Raw genomic sequence first — 18,950 nt, forward strand, 5'->3', positions numbered from 1 at the left:
TCATGCTGTCCTGGCAAGGCTCCACATTAACTTTTTTTGGTGGTGGCCCGTTCGGGCCACCAAAACCTTCATATAATATTTTTTGGTGGCCTGATATGACAGTTTGGTGGCCCGAAAAAAAAAAACATTAAAAATGAATAAAAGACATTTCTAAAATATTAATTCTGCATCCAGCACGACCACCAAGTTACTTTCACTTTGTACATCTTGTTTTTAAACCTTGCTACTGTTATTATATTTTGCAAATTGATTTGTGGTAAAGTTCTTTCATTGTAAATATGAAATGATTTAAAGGTAATAAATGAATTGTATTATTCCCAGGTTGTGAGGACTTTTTTCTTTGATCTACATACATGTATAGACAATTAGACATACACTCATAATGGTAACTTGATACAAATTAACAGTTCCTTTCTTCCTCTTTGAATTCCAAAACCTAAAGTATGCCCCCAAAGTGTGTGTATTTGTGTGTAAATCTTAGAAAAAGTCGCATGACGAACTGGCTTGCAAATTGAACTGTAGAAAGTTGATAAATGCGTGAAAAATTGCGCTACTTTAAAGATTATTGGTTGCCCGATTCGGGCCACCAAAACTTAGCATTTATCAATTATGGTTGCCTGAGGTAAATTTTTGGTGGCCCTGGGCCACTGCTAATGTCGAGCCTTGGTCCTGGTAACAAAATACAAATGTCTCAAATTATAGGTCATGAAATAAGCAGATCTTTAAATATTCTTGATTCTTTTTTTAATTGAGTACTCGAAGAATGCACCAAGTTTTCTGGCAATATCGGATGGAGTTCTGACCGAGTCACCAACAATGAACTGTGGCCCCCAAATTTCAAAACCTGACATGGTATACCAATGACCAACAATTATTCAGTTTTCTTGTCATTCAGCATTAAATATTTTTGGAGCATCCATATTTATGCCACTTATTCTTCTTATGAGCACCATTTTGTGGCACATTTGGAGAAAAGGATTAAATACAATTGCGTGTTGTCTTCGTAGCAGTGGCAATTGATACTTGGAAAGTCCTTTATCAAAAATTAAGTCTGCTTACATTAATACATTATATTAGTTGTTTCCACATATTTGAGATTCACCAAAAGGAAGCTTGCTTGATCTTCCCTTTGACTTCCTGTTGGTCTTTTCTTTCTACTTGTAGGTACTGCAAAACTTGATGATATAATAAGGCAGTTGTGATCAACGAAAAATCATGAATAAAGGTCCTTGTCATCCTGATCAGTAAGAGTGATATTGAAGGCTTGAACTAATTGGAAGAGACAAGAGAGTAAAAAGGAACTCTATAGAATGCAGTCAAATGAGGATGCAGCCTCGAGTAGGAAATCTGCCGCAGCAGCCCTGACCGAAAGACACCGCGGAGAATGGATGGGCGCAGGCGACCCTGAGAGTGCCTCTGTCTTCCACCATATTCGAAGCAGAACAATCGGACATGCGAAGCACCGGAGGAAGGTTATCTGTAACCTGACCACCCGCAGACTTCCCCACGTGCTCTCGGAGCGGGAGATTCCAGTTGGCGAAATCAATAAGATCTTTGCTTCGGAATGGATTTCAGATCATCAAGTAGTCATTGGAACCAAGTGCAATAGAGTGAGTGACATCCCTCTGTATTCCCTGTACGCACAATGTGATCATCCCAATCAGGTCTTTTACATATTCCACTATCTAAAAAATCCTGGGGTTATCAAGCCTTTGCTCATGCCAGACCAGCCCTGTGGAATTCACTAGCACAGGAGCTTAAGAACTCAAATATAAATTTTCTGCATATATTGAAGAATGTCCAATGCCGATGCTCACTTATCATATTGCGCCAAATTGATGCCTGTTGCCTGGTTTTCCACGCTATTTCATTCATGAGTCAACTGTTTTGAATTAATGAGTCCACTCTTCAAAACAGTAGACTCATGAATAAAATATCATGCTCAGTGACTGGAACAGGCATCAATTTAGTAAACAGTGACAAAAGTGTGCATCAGCATGGGACATTGTTTATTATACGGGGGGAATTAAGCATAATTTATGAAAGAAATCTGCCTTAATAAAATAAGGCTCCACACTTACTTTTTTTCTCGGTGGCCCGACCAATTTCATATTTTTGGTAGCCTGCAAAGCAAATTTTGTGGCCCTAAGACAATAGAAAACATTACAATTTATCAAAACTTTGGTAGCTATATGAAGCTGCTTGCTATTGTTGACCTCGTACCATCTAATATCCCAGAACCCCAGGATGATAAAACCTACTTTTTGGCTGAAAAAAGGCTACAAAAATGGGTAAATTTAGGTATAATTACCTTTTAACTCTACAAATAATGGTTTAAAAGTACTAATTATAGGAAAAACAAATTGCCTGCCCCCTAAAACATATGAATAGACACCAAAACCAGAGAAATTGACCACCAAATAAAAATGTTGTGGCCAAAACTGTGATTTTGGGGGGTTTTGGCGGCCATTTTGGATTTTGGCCCGGCACACTTTTTCTCGGACCCGAGACAAAAAATATTGTCATTTCATGTTGAGATACATTACAAGGAATGAAAAAAAACTGTTGTCATATTGAAATTACCCCGTATAGCCCACTCCTATTATCATGAGAGGCTTTTAGGTATACCACTTTTTCCCCAAAACACATTTACATTGCAAGATGAGACAGGCTGCGAGTGATGATTGAAAAACTAAAGAAATATTAAACTGAGTGATCTATCCCAAGTCTAGAGAAGAATAAGAATTAATCAGTAGTTCTTTACAAGGTTTTACTCACTATGAAAGAGAAACAGATTTAAATGCACTGGTTATACACTGCTCGATCAATCTCTCAGGATTTAATGCAAATTAGTGATGCAAATGAATGAGGTCACAATAAGGGTGCAACATGTACATGCGTCTTGTAAAAACTTTTTCCTTTGCTAGTTGATGGCGTTAGACTTGAACCTCAACCACCAAGTATCCATCCCGATGCTCCGTAGTCTCCCAAGCAAAAAGCCAGAGACATTACCAATGAACAACAGTGGTATCCACAGCATATCCATCAACCCCAGCGGTACCCTCCTAGCGACAGGGGCAGACAACCCAAACAACATTGGTGTATACCAGTTACCCACGTTTGATCCCGTCTGCGTAGGGCAGGTAAGTCACAAATTTTACAGTTTTTGTCTCACCTGCATAGCAGAGTGAGACGCTTTTCCGACGGCGGAGGCGGCGTCAACACCAAATCTTAACCCAAGGTTAAGTTTTTGAAATGACAGCATAACTTAGAAAGTATATGGACCTAGTTCATGAAACTTGGCCAAAAGGTTAATCAAGTATTACTGAACATCCTGCCTGAGTTTCAGGTCACATAACCAAGGTCAAAGGTCATTTAGGGTCAATGAACTTTGGCCAAATTGGGGGTATCTGTTGAATTACCATCATAACTTTGAATGTTTATGAATCTGATTCATGAAACTTGAACATAAGAGTAATCAAGTATCGCTGAACATCCTGTGCAAGTTTCAGGTCACATGATTAAGGTCAAAGGTCATTTAAGGTCAATGAACTTTGGCCAAGTTGGGGGTATTTGTTGAATTACCATCATTACTTTGAAAGTTTATTGGTCTAGTTCATAAAACTTAGACATAAGAGTAATCAAGTATCATTGAACATCCTGTGCGCATTTCAGGTCACATGACCAAGGTCAAAGGTCAATGAACTTTGGCCATAATGGGGGTATCTGTTGAATTACCATCATAACTTTGAAAGGTTATGGATCTGATTCATGAAACTTGGACATAAGAGTAATCAAGTATCACTGAACATCCTGTGCAAGTTTCGTGTCACATGATCAAGGTCAAAGGTCATGTAAGGTCATTGAACTTTGGCCATTTTAGAGGTAATTATTAGATTGCTGTCATTACTTTCAAATAAAATGTGGATATAGGGGTAATCAAGTTTCACTGACAAGTTTTAGGTCACATGATCAAGGTCAAATGTCAATGAACGTAGTATTGTTTCATTATATGAATGGTGTTTTTTGTGAATAATTATTTGATAGTAGTTTTCAAAGTCAGCTCTGCTGCTATATTGAATCGCATGATGCAGGTGAGACGGCCAGAGGCATTCCACTTGTTTTAAATATTTTTGGCGCATCAGTGCACCTTTGTTCAATAGCTGTTCATTCAGATATGCTGCGACAAAATCAGCATCATTTTTTTGTCCAAGTCAATGAGATACCAGGCGTTCAGAAGTCAGTTCTGTATAATCTTGATGTGGAGACCATACATACATGTACATGTAGATTGACTACAGTATGCTGCAATTGTTGTTCATGTAGATTGTGCATTTGCAGTGGTATTGATGTTGCAAGTTCAGCCTTCATAAGCCTTTCTTTCAACAAACTCAGGGGGAGTCCGGGCTGATTTGAAGTTTTGAACCATATCAAGATATCAACCAAAACATCTGCATCGAGGAATAAATTTCCTGTTATCACATCGCAATTGGCTCCCCATTTTATTTATTTATTTCTATTTTTTACTGCAACACTACAAAGTTTTAAATTTTTACATAGGATTGTACAGAGCATACCTGTAGTTGCAAATTTGTATCTAACAATCAGAAATGTTAAATCAAATTTGAGAAGTGACATTATTCCCTGTGCAAGTGTGCATGTTGTTACTACCCCAAATGTTAATTGGTAGTAATTTATTCTACCTTTTTTTCTTCTTCAGAATTGCCACAAGGACTGGATGTTCTCAGTTGTATGGTTAGATGACCAATACTTAGTTGCAGGTAAGTGCATGGGGCATCTTTGTGAATCTTCTTTGAAGCATTTGTAGAGAAAGTGATTTTCCAATTACAAAAGTGTCTTTTCCCGTTCCTGGAAAGCTGTAATTCTGTTTCAAACTTGATCTAAAATAAAACTTCCTTTTTGACATAGTATTGTAAATGTGCACCGTAAAAACAGAAATTCTGTTTTGAAAAGGTAAATTGAGTAAATTTGCTCATGCAAAGTAAAGAACAAAAAAAAATTATGTTTTGGTTTACAGGTAATATGAAAATAGCTGTCCCTGTATCGTAGGTCTTATACAGATGAATGGTCTTATGCGAATGTAAATTTTTTTTTATTATCATTATGGAGTATGTTTGATTGCGAATGAAAGGTATTTACATGTACAGTACATATAAACTGCCGAGTGTTCCATAAAGCTGTTTCTAAGCTATACGCTACTTTACAAATGACTGAAGATCTGGGTCCTTTTTCATAAAGACTTGTTATAATAATAAATGCACAGCATCTATAACAGGTTTCCTATCAGCCAAAGAAATTAAATGATATAAGTAGCTTTAAATTGTTACTGCTAAGTTGATATTATAACCTGTTTTATGAAATGGGTCCCAGCTCTTGTGCTTTTTTATATGCCCCAAATTTATTTTGTTTTTTTTATAATGTAGTGGGTGTGAATTACCTTTAGATAGACCTTTCATTCAAATGCTATTATTGTAATCTAGATCAGATTTCAACTGATGAATAAAATGATTTAGAATCTGATCTTGCAGCAAAGAACAAGTCATTCTGTGTAGGTGCTTTGATTATATTTTGATACTATTGTCACATCGTGCAGTCGTCATTACGTTTTTTTTCTATCAATTTGAATTGTCGATAACCAGGTTCAAGAGATTCGCAGCTTTCTATCTGGTCTGTCAGTCAAGAACTGTGTGACCGGGTCCAAGACACCAACGAAACAGCCACAGTGCCATCCTACGAATCCATCTTCCCCATTGGGTTACGGTCTAGTGAGAGAAATGAGAAAGTAAGGGCCTTGGAATACAGCCCGCAAACGAAGGTGAGCATACGGTGTCCCTTCCTTAATCCTTGTGGAACTTCATGGGTGCAGAAAAAATTACAGTGGGCACGGGGTGATATTGTCCCAAAACGCCCAAAAGAGGCTTGGGAAATTTTTTTTAAATGCCCAGAAAATCCCCATTCACTGCAATGTTAAAGGGATGGTCTGGGCTGAAAATATTTATATCTAAATTAATAGAGTAGAATTCAGAGAGCAAAATGCTGAAAATTTCATCAAAATCGGATAACAAATAACGAAGTTATTGAATTTTAAAGTTTATCAATATTTTGTGAAAACAGTTATATGCACATCGTCATGAATATTCATTAGGTGGGCTGATGATGTCACATCCCCACTTTCCTTTTTCTTATGTTATTACATGAAATTAGAAATGTTTAATTTTTCATTAGTATGTGTAAATAATGTGTCTCCATTATGATGAAATAAGTTGGGGCAATAAATATCTAATGTCAATCCAATTGTCTTAGTTCTTGGTAGAAAATTTTTGAATAAACCTAATTTTATATAATAAAATACAAAAGAACAAGTGGGGATATGACATCATCAGCCCACCTAATGACTATCCATAAAGACATGCCTGGAACTGTTTCACCGGAATAATGCAAATCTTTAAAATTCAATAACTTTGTTTTTTGTCATCCGATTTTGATCAAATTTTCAGCATTTTGCTGTGTGAATTTTACTCTATTTAATGAGATATAAATATTTCCAGTCTGGACCATCCCTTCAAGCTCGTCCAATGTTGCAGATTTAGCAGTACATGTACATGTAGGTTATGAAGTATTTTAGGAATTGTATTATTTTCACCATTTAGTTGGTTACTTCACGCTGAAGGTAATGAAGTGTGAATAAATAGAGTGAAAAGCAGTGAGTAAAATGACTAAAATTTCTTCCAAAATCTGATAAAAATTTATGAATTTTAAAGGTTGGCTACATGTGTGATTTGTGAGAATGGTTAGATGCATACTGTTATGAATTGGGTGGGTGATGTTTCCTTTTTCTTCTTATTTTATCACACAAAATAAAAATTCTCATTTTAATGTATGTAATGGGCAGGAAGTAATTCCTCAATAGGCTGTGAGCACTGATAAGGGTAGACCAGTTTAGCCGCGGTAATCTAGCGCCTTGAGCACCTAACAAGGTGAAGGAAGATGTGCTCTATTTCTAGTAATTATTTCACTTTTGTTTGTATTATCCAGGAATTAGCCTCATTGTCGGCCAACGGTTTTATCCACCTGTGGGACTTGAGAGGGTTCCGGAAAGTCCACAGCAGACGCTTGCCATACTGTGAGGAGAATGTCTGTATAGCCCTATCACAAGACCACTCTCTTTATGCTGTTGGTTCCCAGTCTCATGTCACCTTCCTAGACTCTCGGAATGGGAGATGTGTGGCATCGGTTCACTCTAAGGAGAGGGGAAGCGGTATGTATCATTTAATTTCTTTTTTTGCTTGCTTGCTTGATAAGTTGACTTAAAGGGTCTCTGCAATGAAAGTGTAATTTGATTTGCACTACTCCTCACAGTCACAGCTCATGTCTTGTTATTCAAGCATATGAATATGTCACATATCAGATTTGATTAATATTGATAATAATCCGCTTTTATATACATGTAGCGCTTTATACATCGGAATGACGTCTCTAAGCACTTTACAGATATATTATTACCCTGGTCATCGGATCCTGGCATGCCGGCAGACAACGTATGCACTTTCTCCACTCCCTGGGGAGCATTAGATTTATTTCCTTATAAAATGTAATGTCACACTCATATTTTATCAGTTGTATTTGTTTCCAATCTAGGAATGCTGTCATATTTAATCTCCGTTTCATTTTTTTCATCTAGGTGTGCGGTCAGTGAGCTTTAAGGATGGAGTGCTGACAGTTGGTACCGGTCAAGGTGCTCTCATGTTCTTTGAGCTGAGAGCGGGTCATTTCATTGAGAAAGATGTCGATGGAAGGACCATGCCTGTGAAGTTATACACTGGAAAAGGATTTCTGGTGAGTAATTCATTGCTCTTTCTTTTTTTTAATGCCTTCATCCACCATTGGTTGCTGCGAGAGGCGTGATTGTGTTTTCAGGTTGTCTGTCAGTCTGTTTGTCTGTCATGCGCTCATTCTCGCAATAATTGAGGAATCGTTTCACGGATAAACTTTCAATGTCTCCCATTGGTGTGACAGTGATCTGGGCCCAGTAACACAAAGGTTAGCAATTAATTGCTAATTTGAAAGAGCACTTCTGATTGGTTCCTAGCAATGATGATCTTCATAGGCCATTTCATTCAGGGCATTGGATTTTCAGGTCATGAGGTCAAAGGTCACAGAAATCATCAATATATCTTGTTCTTACTGTAGTTCAATTCAATTTTATTTTTTTCAATTTGAGGGATAGTTGAGGGATAGATTGCAAACTTGGGTCACATATAATATGTGAGTGAGGGTTGATGTATTGTTTGGTCACAAGAGCAAAGATCATGGAGGTCATTATTAGAAATTGTATAAGTTAGGTTTGTAGTATATTCTTGGACTAGTAAAGGCAGAGGCATAACATTTGACTGCATGCAGTTGAGAATCCATTAAGTATTGTTTTTAATTCACCCCTGTTGCTGTATATTAGCAATTATAATAGATGATTTAGATTGAGATTTATTTATTTTCCACAATCTGATAAAAATACAGGTACAATAGCATAAAAACACATTAAAAAATACATTCAAACACGAATTCCAAAGGGTACTTTATAAATAGAGTAAATATCAGAAAGTGGTGGGATTAACAATAGGCCTCAAGACCTTTCAAAGGTCAATCCCTATAACACAAAATATCTAACAAAACTACCAAGTTGATTAATGGATTGAGAGGAGAGGAACCTCTAGCAGTGTATATTGTTGGATGAATGTTTTATTTCCAATATGTATAATGCCAATTCATCCACTCACCATTTTGCCTAATACGGTAATCAGTTGGTCCAATAGCCATTTAATCCATATACCATTTGGTCTAATTGGACTAAGTGCTAATTGTGCAAGATTAATTAAAATGAAATAGATATTAGACCAACTGGTTATTAAGAGACGATATGGTGCGAAGTGATGATTGGACCAAATGATTGTTAGATGAAATGTTGGACGGAATGAATTAAATAAATGAAGGCAGACCATGTGGTGAGTGGACGAGTTGGCAGTAGACGAATTGGCAATTCACCGGATGAATCCACCTACATGTAAATCTCATATTGTTAGACAGACTGCTAATCACATCAAGCCTTTTCTAATTTCTCTATCCATAATTGTCTTCATTGCAATTTTCTCTGTTCCCCCGATCAGCATCGAGATTCCCTCTTCCATCAGTTCTTCAGCGAGTCCAACCATCCAAATGCTGTGTACACCCATCGGTACGACAAGTCTGGGACCAGGCTCTTCGTAGCAGGCGGTCCATTGCCATCCGGTCTTTCTGGAAACTATGCCGGTTTGTGGCATTAGAGGGCTCCTGTCAACCACCGCCTAGTCACATTGAAGAAGAAAGGAGAAGCAACGGTTAGATTCCTTCCGTGGTACCACACCAGTAGTCAACATCTGTGTGATTGGTATTTACTGTGCCCTGGAACAATGTATGTCATTGGGCATTTTCTAGCGGAAGGTCTGATTAGAAAGTGAGCGATCTACTTCATGCGCAGCTTTCGCAGTGTTGCAAATAATCTTGGTGGCAAGTTTTTTTTTTTCACTTGATTTCATTTTTAATTGATTTAATTTCACTGGAGCTTTGTAATAATATATCCCATTTAAAATGCCTATTATTATGCCTATTCCTATGCCTATTTTTATACCTGATTGTATTATGTATGTGTATTTGCATCATGCAAGGACTCAGACACTTACAAGTAAAAATTTACTTAAAATTTGCTCCTAGCCAATCAGATGCAAGGATTTACAGTAGCTTGTAACATTTCTCAGTGTAATCACAGACCCTTTATTTCATGAATGCTTCTTCCCAGGTGTCTTTAGCTTATTAAAGTTGAGTGATCCCTGTGAGCATAGAAAGTGTACAAAATTATGCTGAATCTATTATCAAATTATCAAACAATAATAATCAAAACCCAATGGAATGTATAATAAAAAATACAATAAAAATATAATAAAAATACAACAAAATACATGTAAAAAAATATCTTCTGGAGGCCATTGTGTAAAAGCTGTTCGTATAAAAGTCAATATGTACTGTCCAATGATCTGGTTGGTTTGACTAGGCCCTAGTTTCAATAGATTTAGAGTAACACTTAACTCTTCGATTTATTGTATCCCCAAATTCTTTGCTATGCATTAAAAGTGGAAATTGAACATTCTGTTGAGAAGTACACTTATAAGATATTCTACTTTCGTCATCAGAAACCGACAGAAAGAGTGGCAATGACAATGGCCATGACAAAACACATGATGAATATTGGTATTCCACAGTCATAACAACTAGAAGCCTCTATTTTTTTTAGTTTTACATGAAAATTCTATGGCATGATATTGTGAAACATATATGCATTCATATTTATTGTTTGTTCTTTGTTTCAATTATTATTAATTTTTTTCTCATGTTCATTGTTTTATATTTCTAGTTACTTCTACATATTTATCAACTTGTAATTATATCAATATATTTATACATATTTTGTTGTCAATCAAACTGTTTATTTTATTTCCTCATTTCATATTTGAAAAAGAAATGGATAATTAGTTATTGTTGTTAGTATGAGACTGGTTAGGGTCTCATGTTGCTTTTGACCTTGACAAAGACCTGGTTTACAAAGTGGCTCTTTGTAAATGATTATGAGGACCTCATTCCACGCTAGCTCCTTTAATCTTTACTTTTCGTATTTGCAAAATTGGATGCATTAGATGTCAAAACCTTCATGTAAGTGGGATCATTGCCGCTGTATGAATGCTTGCGCTGTTTCAACATTGATCTGTGAAATGATCTTTTCATTTTTTTTAAAATCATATCATACACAACAAAGTTGGGAGCGGGGAAAGCTGCAATGCAAAGACTCGTAAGGCCCAAATTCGCAAAGGTGGTTTTTAAAACTGTCAGTTGAACCCATGGTTTATAAATGCAGATTTCTTGTCTAAATTATGCTTAATTTACCACGTATATTGAAAAATGGTGTGCCAAATTGACGACTGTTGCCGTGGTTATCTACGCTATTTTATTCATAAGTCCACTGTTTTGAATTAATGAGTCCAATCTTGAAAACAGTGGACTCATGAATAAAGTTGCATGCTTAACGATGGCAGCAGGCGTCAATTTGGCGCACTGTGACTGACAAGAGTGCATCAGCATTGGCCATTAAATTAAGCTTGATTCATAAAGGAAATCTGCATAAACCATGGGTTCGACAGATGGTTTTCAAAACCACCTTTCTGAATTCGGCCCTAACAGGTTTATAGTTGGGATTCCTGCCAAATGACGCTGCACAGACTTCTGACAAGTTACCCAAGTCTGCCTTTTAATCTCTTCATGCCAATATGGTGACTTAACTGAACTTGAATTCTTGTAGCTCTGCAATTCTTTATTACCATAAATGACAGTGTAGGGCTGAAGAGGGAATGCCAAAAATGTTGTGAAAATCTTGAGAAAATCGATCCTAATTGGAGTATAGCAGGTAGCGTGAATCCTAATACTCTTTTATGAATTCACCCCAAATGGTCCGGACTGTGTCTGGATCAGAATAGTTTGGACTGTGATAAAAATTGCATTCAGAAGTAGCTCTACTTTTATGAGTGCAGCAAGGACATAGTCCGTATTATCATCATGGTAACCACAAATGATAAAGCGCACAGGGCAGCGCCGTGGTGTTTACCTTTTTTGATATTGTTTGCCTTCCATTGTCATTCAATTGTTGAGGTGCCTAAATGTTCTCTATACTTGCCCAGTAAATATATTCTGTATGATTATTACGGTATCACATAGACTTTTTATCTACATGAATTCTATGAATTCGACTCCGCATTGATAGATGTGTCACCGTCTGCAGTTGTGCATTTAAAGTATGCTGCTTGCTTTGTAAATTGCAACTTTGGGGAATACTTGTATATCCCACATTTCTAAATATGCAATGCAGTTCAAAGTGTTGAAATTCGTGTACAAATACTTTGTTCAAATATCAGGACATACTCAGTGAACATCGCTGTCGCAGACTGAAACAGTACTTGTGAGCAGTATGTGTTTATACTCTGATATTAAGACAAGTATAGATTTCTTTATGTCAGACTACGATTGGTAAATGCGCATGTAGGCTTCGATGTTAGCAAGTTTTGTGGAAGGTGATAACTTTGTGATATGCATGTTACTACATTTAGGAATAAGTTAGGACATACGCTGTGTAAAATTTACTTGCACCTTGTGGTTGGCGACACATTAATGAAGCTGTCTTTTGGTAGTACATGTATCTTATCGTACATTGGTAGAAGACAATTGATCATGGAGTGTTGCCATACAATGTGATCTTGGGTTTAACTTTGCAGTATTTGGCTACAATTCTACATGCCATTGTAAATCACTTTGGTTTGTTGGTGAATACAGAATACGAGTGAACACTATACAAGCTGCTTCCATGTGTGTAATTGATCTGCACTGGATGTAGTATGGTTCAACTTGAATGCTTGAATGCTAGAATGAGGTCTCTGGCAAGGGGATTAAAGTCAACTTAAAAAGATGTGATTGCTGTATATGGAATGGGGTAGATTACTGTATTCAACATTGTAAAACCATTTTCATTGCAAAACTGATCTTAAAATGTTTGTTTGAAAGCCCTTCTGTATGCTATCAAATATGGCAAGATTGTGAACCACAATGCATTTTATACACTTTCTATCCAAGGCTGTTGCCTGTAGGGTTCAAAACCCCACTTGGCACCGTCATCCTTGTGCAAGATATTCATGCCACTTGTGTAAAGTAGTACTTGCCTCAAGTTATGATATTAGAAAGTATAGAAATATATAGCATATATCCATGTACTATCATATTATTTTTGTAGTCTATATGTAGCAATTTTAAACAAAGTAAGGGAACAAGACATGTACATGTATATCTTCAAATAAACAAAACGTTGAAGTAATTTGAATGAAAAGGTAACTAAAATGAATAATCTTTCTTGTACCTATCATGGTGAAGGTTGATGTGCATGTAAATTAAACTGGAAAAATCAATAATTTATGATACAATTGATAAAACTTCTGTTTTCTCTGTATAACTTCTAATATTCAAATATGTATCTATCCGATGGTGAAAATATCACAAAATATATGGAATTTTAAAGCTGACTTCTTTTCTAGTGAACATGTGACTAGTAAAACAATTTTTGAGTGGAACCATTTCTTTCTACCTCCATGTTGGAACTGTGGATTTGGTCATAAAATGAAATACTAGTACGGTAATCTATTTACTTTCACTTGTTTGTGAGTATAATGTATTTTAGTAGAGTCTTGAGTGCTAGAAAATCATGTATTAGAAACTCGACCTGGCGTTTAGTGAACCATATTGGATTTTTGGCTTTGATATGCCAAAAATGAAAAGTTTTACTTAATTCTAATTCAAGACTTAAATCATCACAATGGATATTTTTGCAGGTTAATTTCTTTAATGGAGAGAAAATGACATTTTAATGTGCTCATGAACCATTTCTCAATCATTTGCCGTCAATGTTAGAAAGCAAACCAATTACATGTTTCTCAATGATTTGATCTTAGTGCTTAGTACTGTTGTAATGAAGTCACACGTGCTAACTACCATAGTTGAAAAATATGGTATTTATTCTGTGAGGAACACGTCAAATATATTGTTTTTTATTGACTGCAGAAAAACAACAATATTGTACTCTTTGAATTTGTCTTGAGCCTATGTTAATGTGCTTCATTCAGTAACCTTGAGTCTATGAAAAATATGTGCTATATAGTCTCCAATAGATTAATGGGTCATATTTGTATCCAATTGGTCTACGAACAGGTGGTCTAATTCTCAGATCATCTAACACCATCACGGCTTAACCCACTTGGTCTGCTATCGAATTGGTCTAGTTTCTGTTTGTGGTCCAACCATCGCACGGTCTAACAATCACTTGGTCTAGACCTAATAATTGTCATTTAGTCTCTATTCTGAATGTTTAATGAACACCTTTTCTATGTTCAGTACTTTGTCAAATGAAAATTTGGTTCCTAAACACTTAATCTCATATGATATGTATACACCAAGTGGATAGATATTAGACCAAAATTGATATAGCCTTACCGGGTACTCAATTTCTAAAGACAAAGTTGTGAATGGTTTAGAATTGTGGCAATTAGACCAATTGGTTATTAGAGACAAGGTTGGTGGAGACGAACTAGGATTAGACTACTATTATTTTGGATCGAACCAAACAGAAATAGAAAAAGCAGTTGTTGACCAAAATGCAATTTTACCACTCTAGTGAGCCATGCATGCATGGGCACAGTCCACAGGCAGGCACCGCACCACATTCTAGAGCTACACAGATGTAGAAATTCTTTCAGAAAAATCGTGGAAGTTTGATAAAAGGATGATTCAAATTTTATCTTTCTGAGCTTTCGATTGCCATCAAAGAAAATGGTGCAGTTTAGCTCTTGATCCATGTGCTGTTTTCCACAGGTGTTCCACAAGGTTATTTATACATCATTCACAAGCCAAAGTATTTTGCAAACTTGCACTCGAACAGAAGGATGTAGTAATAGGTTTATTCCGGAATTGAACAGAAAGAAATAAGATATGATAAATTTATTGCCACAAACATGCTGTTTACATCTTTGTGTTACAAAAATGACGTGTCTGCACTATATTTCTTGACTTATACGTTACACTTTATGTTGATGCAGTCTTGTGGGATATCATGCTGTGCATTCTTATTGAAAATACATCTAGCTCTGTACATCAGTAGTATACTTGTACATTTTCCTGTAAATTTTATTTTTATCATATGCTTCTTATTTTACACTTGTATCCTTTGTATATTGAGAATTGTTTATTGGAGAATGTTGCTTTGTTTTGACTTGATTGGTGTACAATTTTTCATATTAATTTGTTAATTTGTAAATATAAACTCTAGTTTCTGTAAATTATATGTATAGACAAGTAAATATGATAAATAAAATACATCCTAAAGCAAAAAGGAGTTAATATTATTGAGTTATTTGTCCGCGAAGTGTGGCCATAGCTGTGGCTTTGAAATGCTAGTGCCTGCATGGCAGTCATCATTTTTTTTAAAGCTCAAGATTAGATTTTAAAACAGTTGTAAGACACAGAGGAAAAAGAAGGGAAAGGGAAGGGAAGGGAACGGGGGAAAGAGGATGCCTCGCAACCAAAGGTTGAATCAAAATGTGTTCATTTCACATTAACGAAATGATAATTAAATTACATACAAGAAGCAAGTCACATAAGAGAAATATAATTATTCCTAAAAATAAATATCATACATTGAAGAAGTAGGGAAACACAGAAGGAAGATGATGAAAAGAAGGTGAAGGGGGCGAAGGAGGAGAAGAAGAAGGTGGAGGAGGAAGAAGAACGAGGAAAAGAAGAAGAAAAAAAAAGAAGAAGAAAGAGGAGGAAAAAAAAGAAGGGGGAGGAGGAGAAGAAGAAGGGGATAGGAGAGAGAGAGGGGGAGGAAATGGGAGATCAAGGAGATACTCGGTAGGGGGTATCGATGTTTACTCTATGGATTTCTCCCCTTTCTTTTTTTTTTCTTTGAATATATCCCACTAGATCCGTCCTTCAATTATCCTCTCTGTTGAACATAGTGTTTACAGCTTGAAACAGAATAAAAAAAACATCACTTTTTTATCAGCTAGGCTTTCATCTGTAATATTAAAATATTGTTATTCAGTTTTCCAGAGATGTTTTAAGTTAAAAGAAGATGGAACTGTGGGGGAGGGGTGGCACTTTTCAGTAAAAATACACAAACGTGAAAATGATGATCAAATTGTTACTTTATGTACAGTCACCCCCTTCCAGTTTTAAATTCGTTCCGCGGCCCCTGTTTCTCGTGATCGCTAGTGGGTAAGGAAAGCAATATACAGCCTTTTGACAGGCCATATATATAGCAGCTGGTTACCGGTACGGTATTCATTTCCATTTTCAATTTTAACCAGTTTTGAGGAACACCATACATGTACTTGTCAGTTGTTGGCCGCGCGCGCGTTTCCGTTTTACACCCTGGCGAAGGCATTTTCCGGAAAAATAGCCACAAAGCGACTAGTGAAGAGTCTACGTCTACGTTTGTTTACATAATCAGCTGGGCGCGATCCAAAAGTCCGCACCGAAGATATCCTAGAACATACGTGCAAATGCAGCTGAGCTTATAGACCAAAAGCTTCAGTCTCTGTATTTTGGTTGTTCCGCTGAACTATATACGTTGGCTTCATGATTTTTTTTACTATCGCACATGATCGTTTATATGAATGAAAACGAATAATAGCTAAAATATTGAAAAGTAAAACACATAATTACTTTTTTTCATATTATATCTATCCTTATATCTATCATATCTGTCTATCCACTATCTGTTAATTTGTCTATCTACTCTGTCTCTCTCATTCTCTATCTACCTATCTATCTGTCTATCTATCTATCCATCTAACATCTATCTCTCAAATTCTCTATCTATCCATCTGTCTCTCTTTTATTTCTCTCTATCCATCTGTTAATCTACTCATGTGCAATATCAACACTGCTTCGACTTCCTTCGGGAGTCTATTTCCTCAGCTCTACTTTTCCCTTTTTTGTGCTCAATTCGATTCAATTACTACTTTATTTACTTGTTACCATTGTTAAATGTCTTGTATTGCATAATGAGTTTTTTTTTCTTCTGAAGGTTGCCTCCTATTCTCTTTCAAATTCCACCTCTTGCTTTCCCTTCTCTTTGTCTTATCCCAATTTCTTTCCCTTCTCTCACCTCTTTCTTCTTAATCTTTCATTCCGCTTTTTTTTCTTTGGTGACACTTTACTTTTGGCCTTTTGTATTTATTTATGATACATTTCTTTTTTATCTGTATGAATTTGTATTGTATTTGATATTTATTTATAAAGTTTACTTTATATTTTGTAATGATTCTATTTGTATGTAAACATTCACTTATTTCAGTCTTTGACTGCTTGTGATTGTATTTTGATAGTTTTTATTGCAATAAAATCCAATATATATATATATATATATATATATATATATATATATATATATATATATATATATATATCTCAAATTCTCTCTATCTATCCATCTGTCTGTCTTTTTCTCTCTCTCTGTTTCTCTCTATCCGTCTATCTATCTCTCGAATTCTCTCTATCCATCTGTCTGTCTGTCTCTCAAATTCTCTCTCTCTATCTATCTATCCATCTGTCTGTCTTTTTCTCTCTATCCGTCTATGTATCTATCTCTCAAATTATATATCTATCTATTTATGTGACTACAGTATCTATCTATTAATCTTCCCTGTCTCTCTCTCTCTATATATATATATCTATCCATCTCTATTTCTCTAGTTCTCTCTCTCTCTATCAATCTATCTATCTATCTTCTATCTATCTATATGTAACTGCAGTATCTATCGATAATTTGTCGCTCTTCTCTGTCTCTCTCATTCTTTATCTATCTAACATCTATCTATCTCTCAAATTCTCTATCTCTCTCTCCCCCTCTCTCTATCTATCTATCCATCTTTCTGTCTTTCTCTCTCTATCTATCTTCTATCTATTTATTTATCTATCTCTCAAATTCTATCTCTATCTATCTATGTAACTACAGTATCTATCTATCTGTTAATCTTCTCTGTCTCTCACATTCTTTATCTATCTATCTCTCTCTATATCTCTCCCTCTATCTATCTATCTATCTATCTATCTATCTATCTATCTATCTATCTATCTATCTATCTATCTATCCATCTGTCTTGTTTTCTCTCTTTCCCTATTTCTCTTTTTCCGTCCATATATATCTATCTATCTATAACATCTCTCCCTCTCTCAAGTTCTCTCCCCATCTATCTATCTATCTATCTATCTTCTATCTATTTATCTATCTATGTAACTACTGTATCTATCTATCTGTTAATTTGTATATCTTCTCTGTCTCTCTCATTCTTTATCTATCTATCCATCTAACATCTACCTATCTCTCAAATTCTCTATCTCTCTCTCTCTCTCCCTCTCTCTATCTATCTATCCATCTGTCTGTCTTTCTCTATTTCTCTCTATCTATCTATCTTCTGTCTATCTATCTCTCGAATTTTCTCTATCCATCTGTCTGTCTGTCTCTCAAATTCTCTCTATCTATCTATCCATCTGTCTGTCTTTTTCTCTCTATCCGTCTATGTATCTATCTCTCAAATTATAAATCTATCTATCTATCTATTTATGTAACTACAGTATCTATCTATTAATCTTCTCTGTCTCTCTCTCTCTCTATCTATCCATCTGTATTTCTCTAGTTCTCTCTCTCTCTATCAATCTATCTATCTATCTTCTATCTATCTATCTATGTAACTACAGTATCTATCTATCTGTTAATTTGTCTATCTTCTCTGTCTCTCTCATTCTTTATCTATCTATCTATCTATCTATCTATCTATCTATCTATCTATCTATCTATCTATCTATCTATCTATCTATTTATCTATCTATCTATCTATATATCTATCTAAAATCTATCTATCTTTCAAATTCTCTATCTCTCTCTCCCTCTATCTATCTATCCATCTGTCTGTCTTTTTTTCTCTCTCTTTCTCTATTTCTCTTTTTCCGTCCATATACAGTATATCTATCTATCTATAACATCTCTCCATCTCTCAAGTTCTCTCCCCCATCTATCTATCTATCTATCTATCTATCTATCTATCTATCTATCTATCTATCTATCTATCTATCTATCTATCTATCTATCTATCTATCTATCTATCTATCTATCTATCTATCTATCTATCTATCTTATCTATCTATCTATCTATCTATCTATCTATCTTTTATCTATTTATCTTTTTCTCTCTCTCTGTTTCTCTCTATCCGTCTATCTATCTCTCGAATTTTCTCTATCCATCTGTCTG

General features: G+C 35.5%; 1 protein-coding gene across 1 annotated transcript; it reads left to right on the plus strand.

The window, feature by feature from the left end:
- Positions 1–1,163: 1,163 nt before the first annotated feature.
- On the plus strand, positions 1,164–15,028 carry LOC129262328 (DDB1- and CUL4-associated factor 12-like). Its single transcript, XM_064099942.1, has 7 exons — positions 1,164–1,610; positions 2,928–3,143; positions 4,721–4,781; positions 5,661–5,836; positions 7,057–7,279; positions 7,703–7,857; positions 9,183–15,028. The coding sequence occupies exons 1-7, from the start codon at positions 1,311–1,313 to the stop codon at positions 9,336–9,338; spliced, it is 1,287 nt and encodes a 428-aa protein (XP_063956012.1). The 5' UTR covers positions 1,164–1,310; the 3' UTR covers positions 9,339–15,028.
- Positions 15,029–18,950: the final 3,922 nt, after the last annotated feature.

Source organism: Lytechinus pictus, chromosome 5, assembly GCF_037042905.1.
Source record: "Lytechinus pictus isolate F3 Inbred chromosome 5, Lp3.0, whole genome shotgun sequence".
NCBI lineage: Eukaryota > Metazoa > Echinodermata > Echinoidea > Temnopleuroida > Toxopneustidae > Lytechinus > Lytechinus pictus.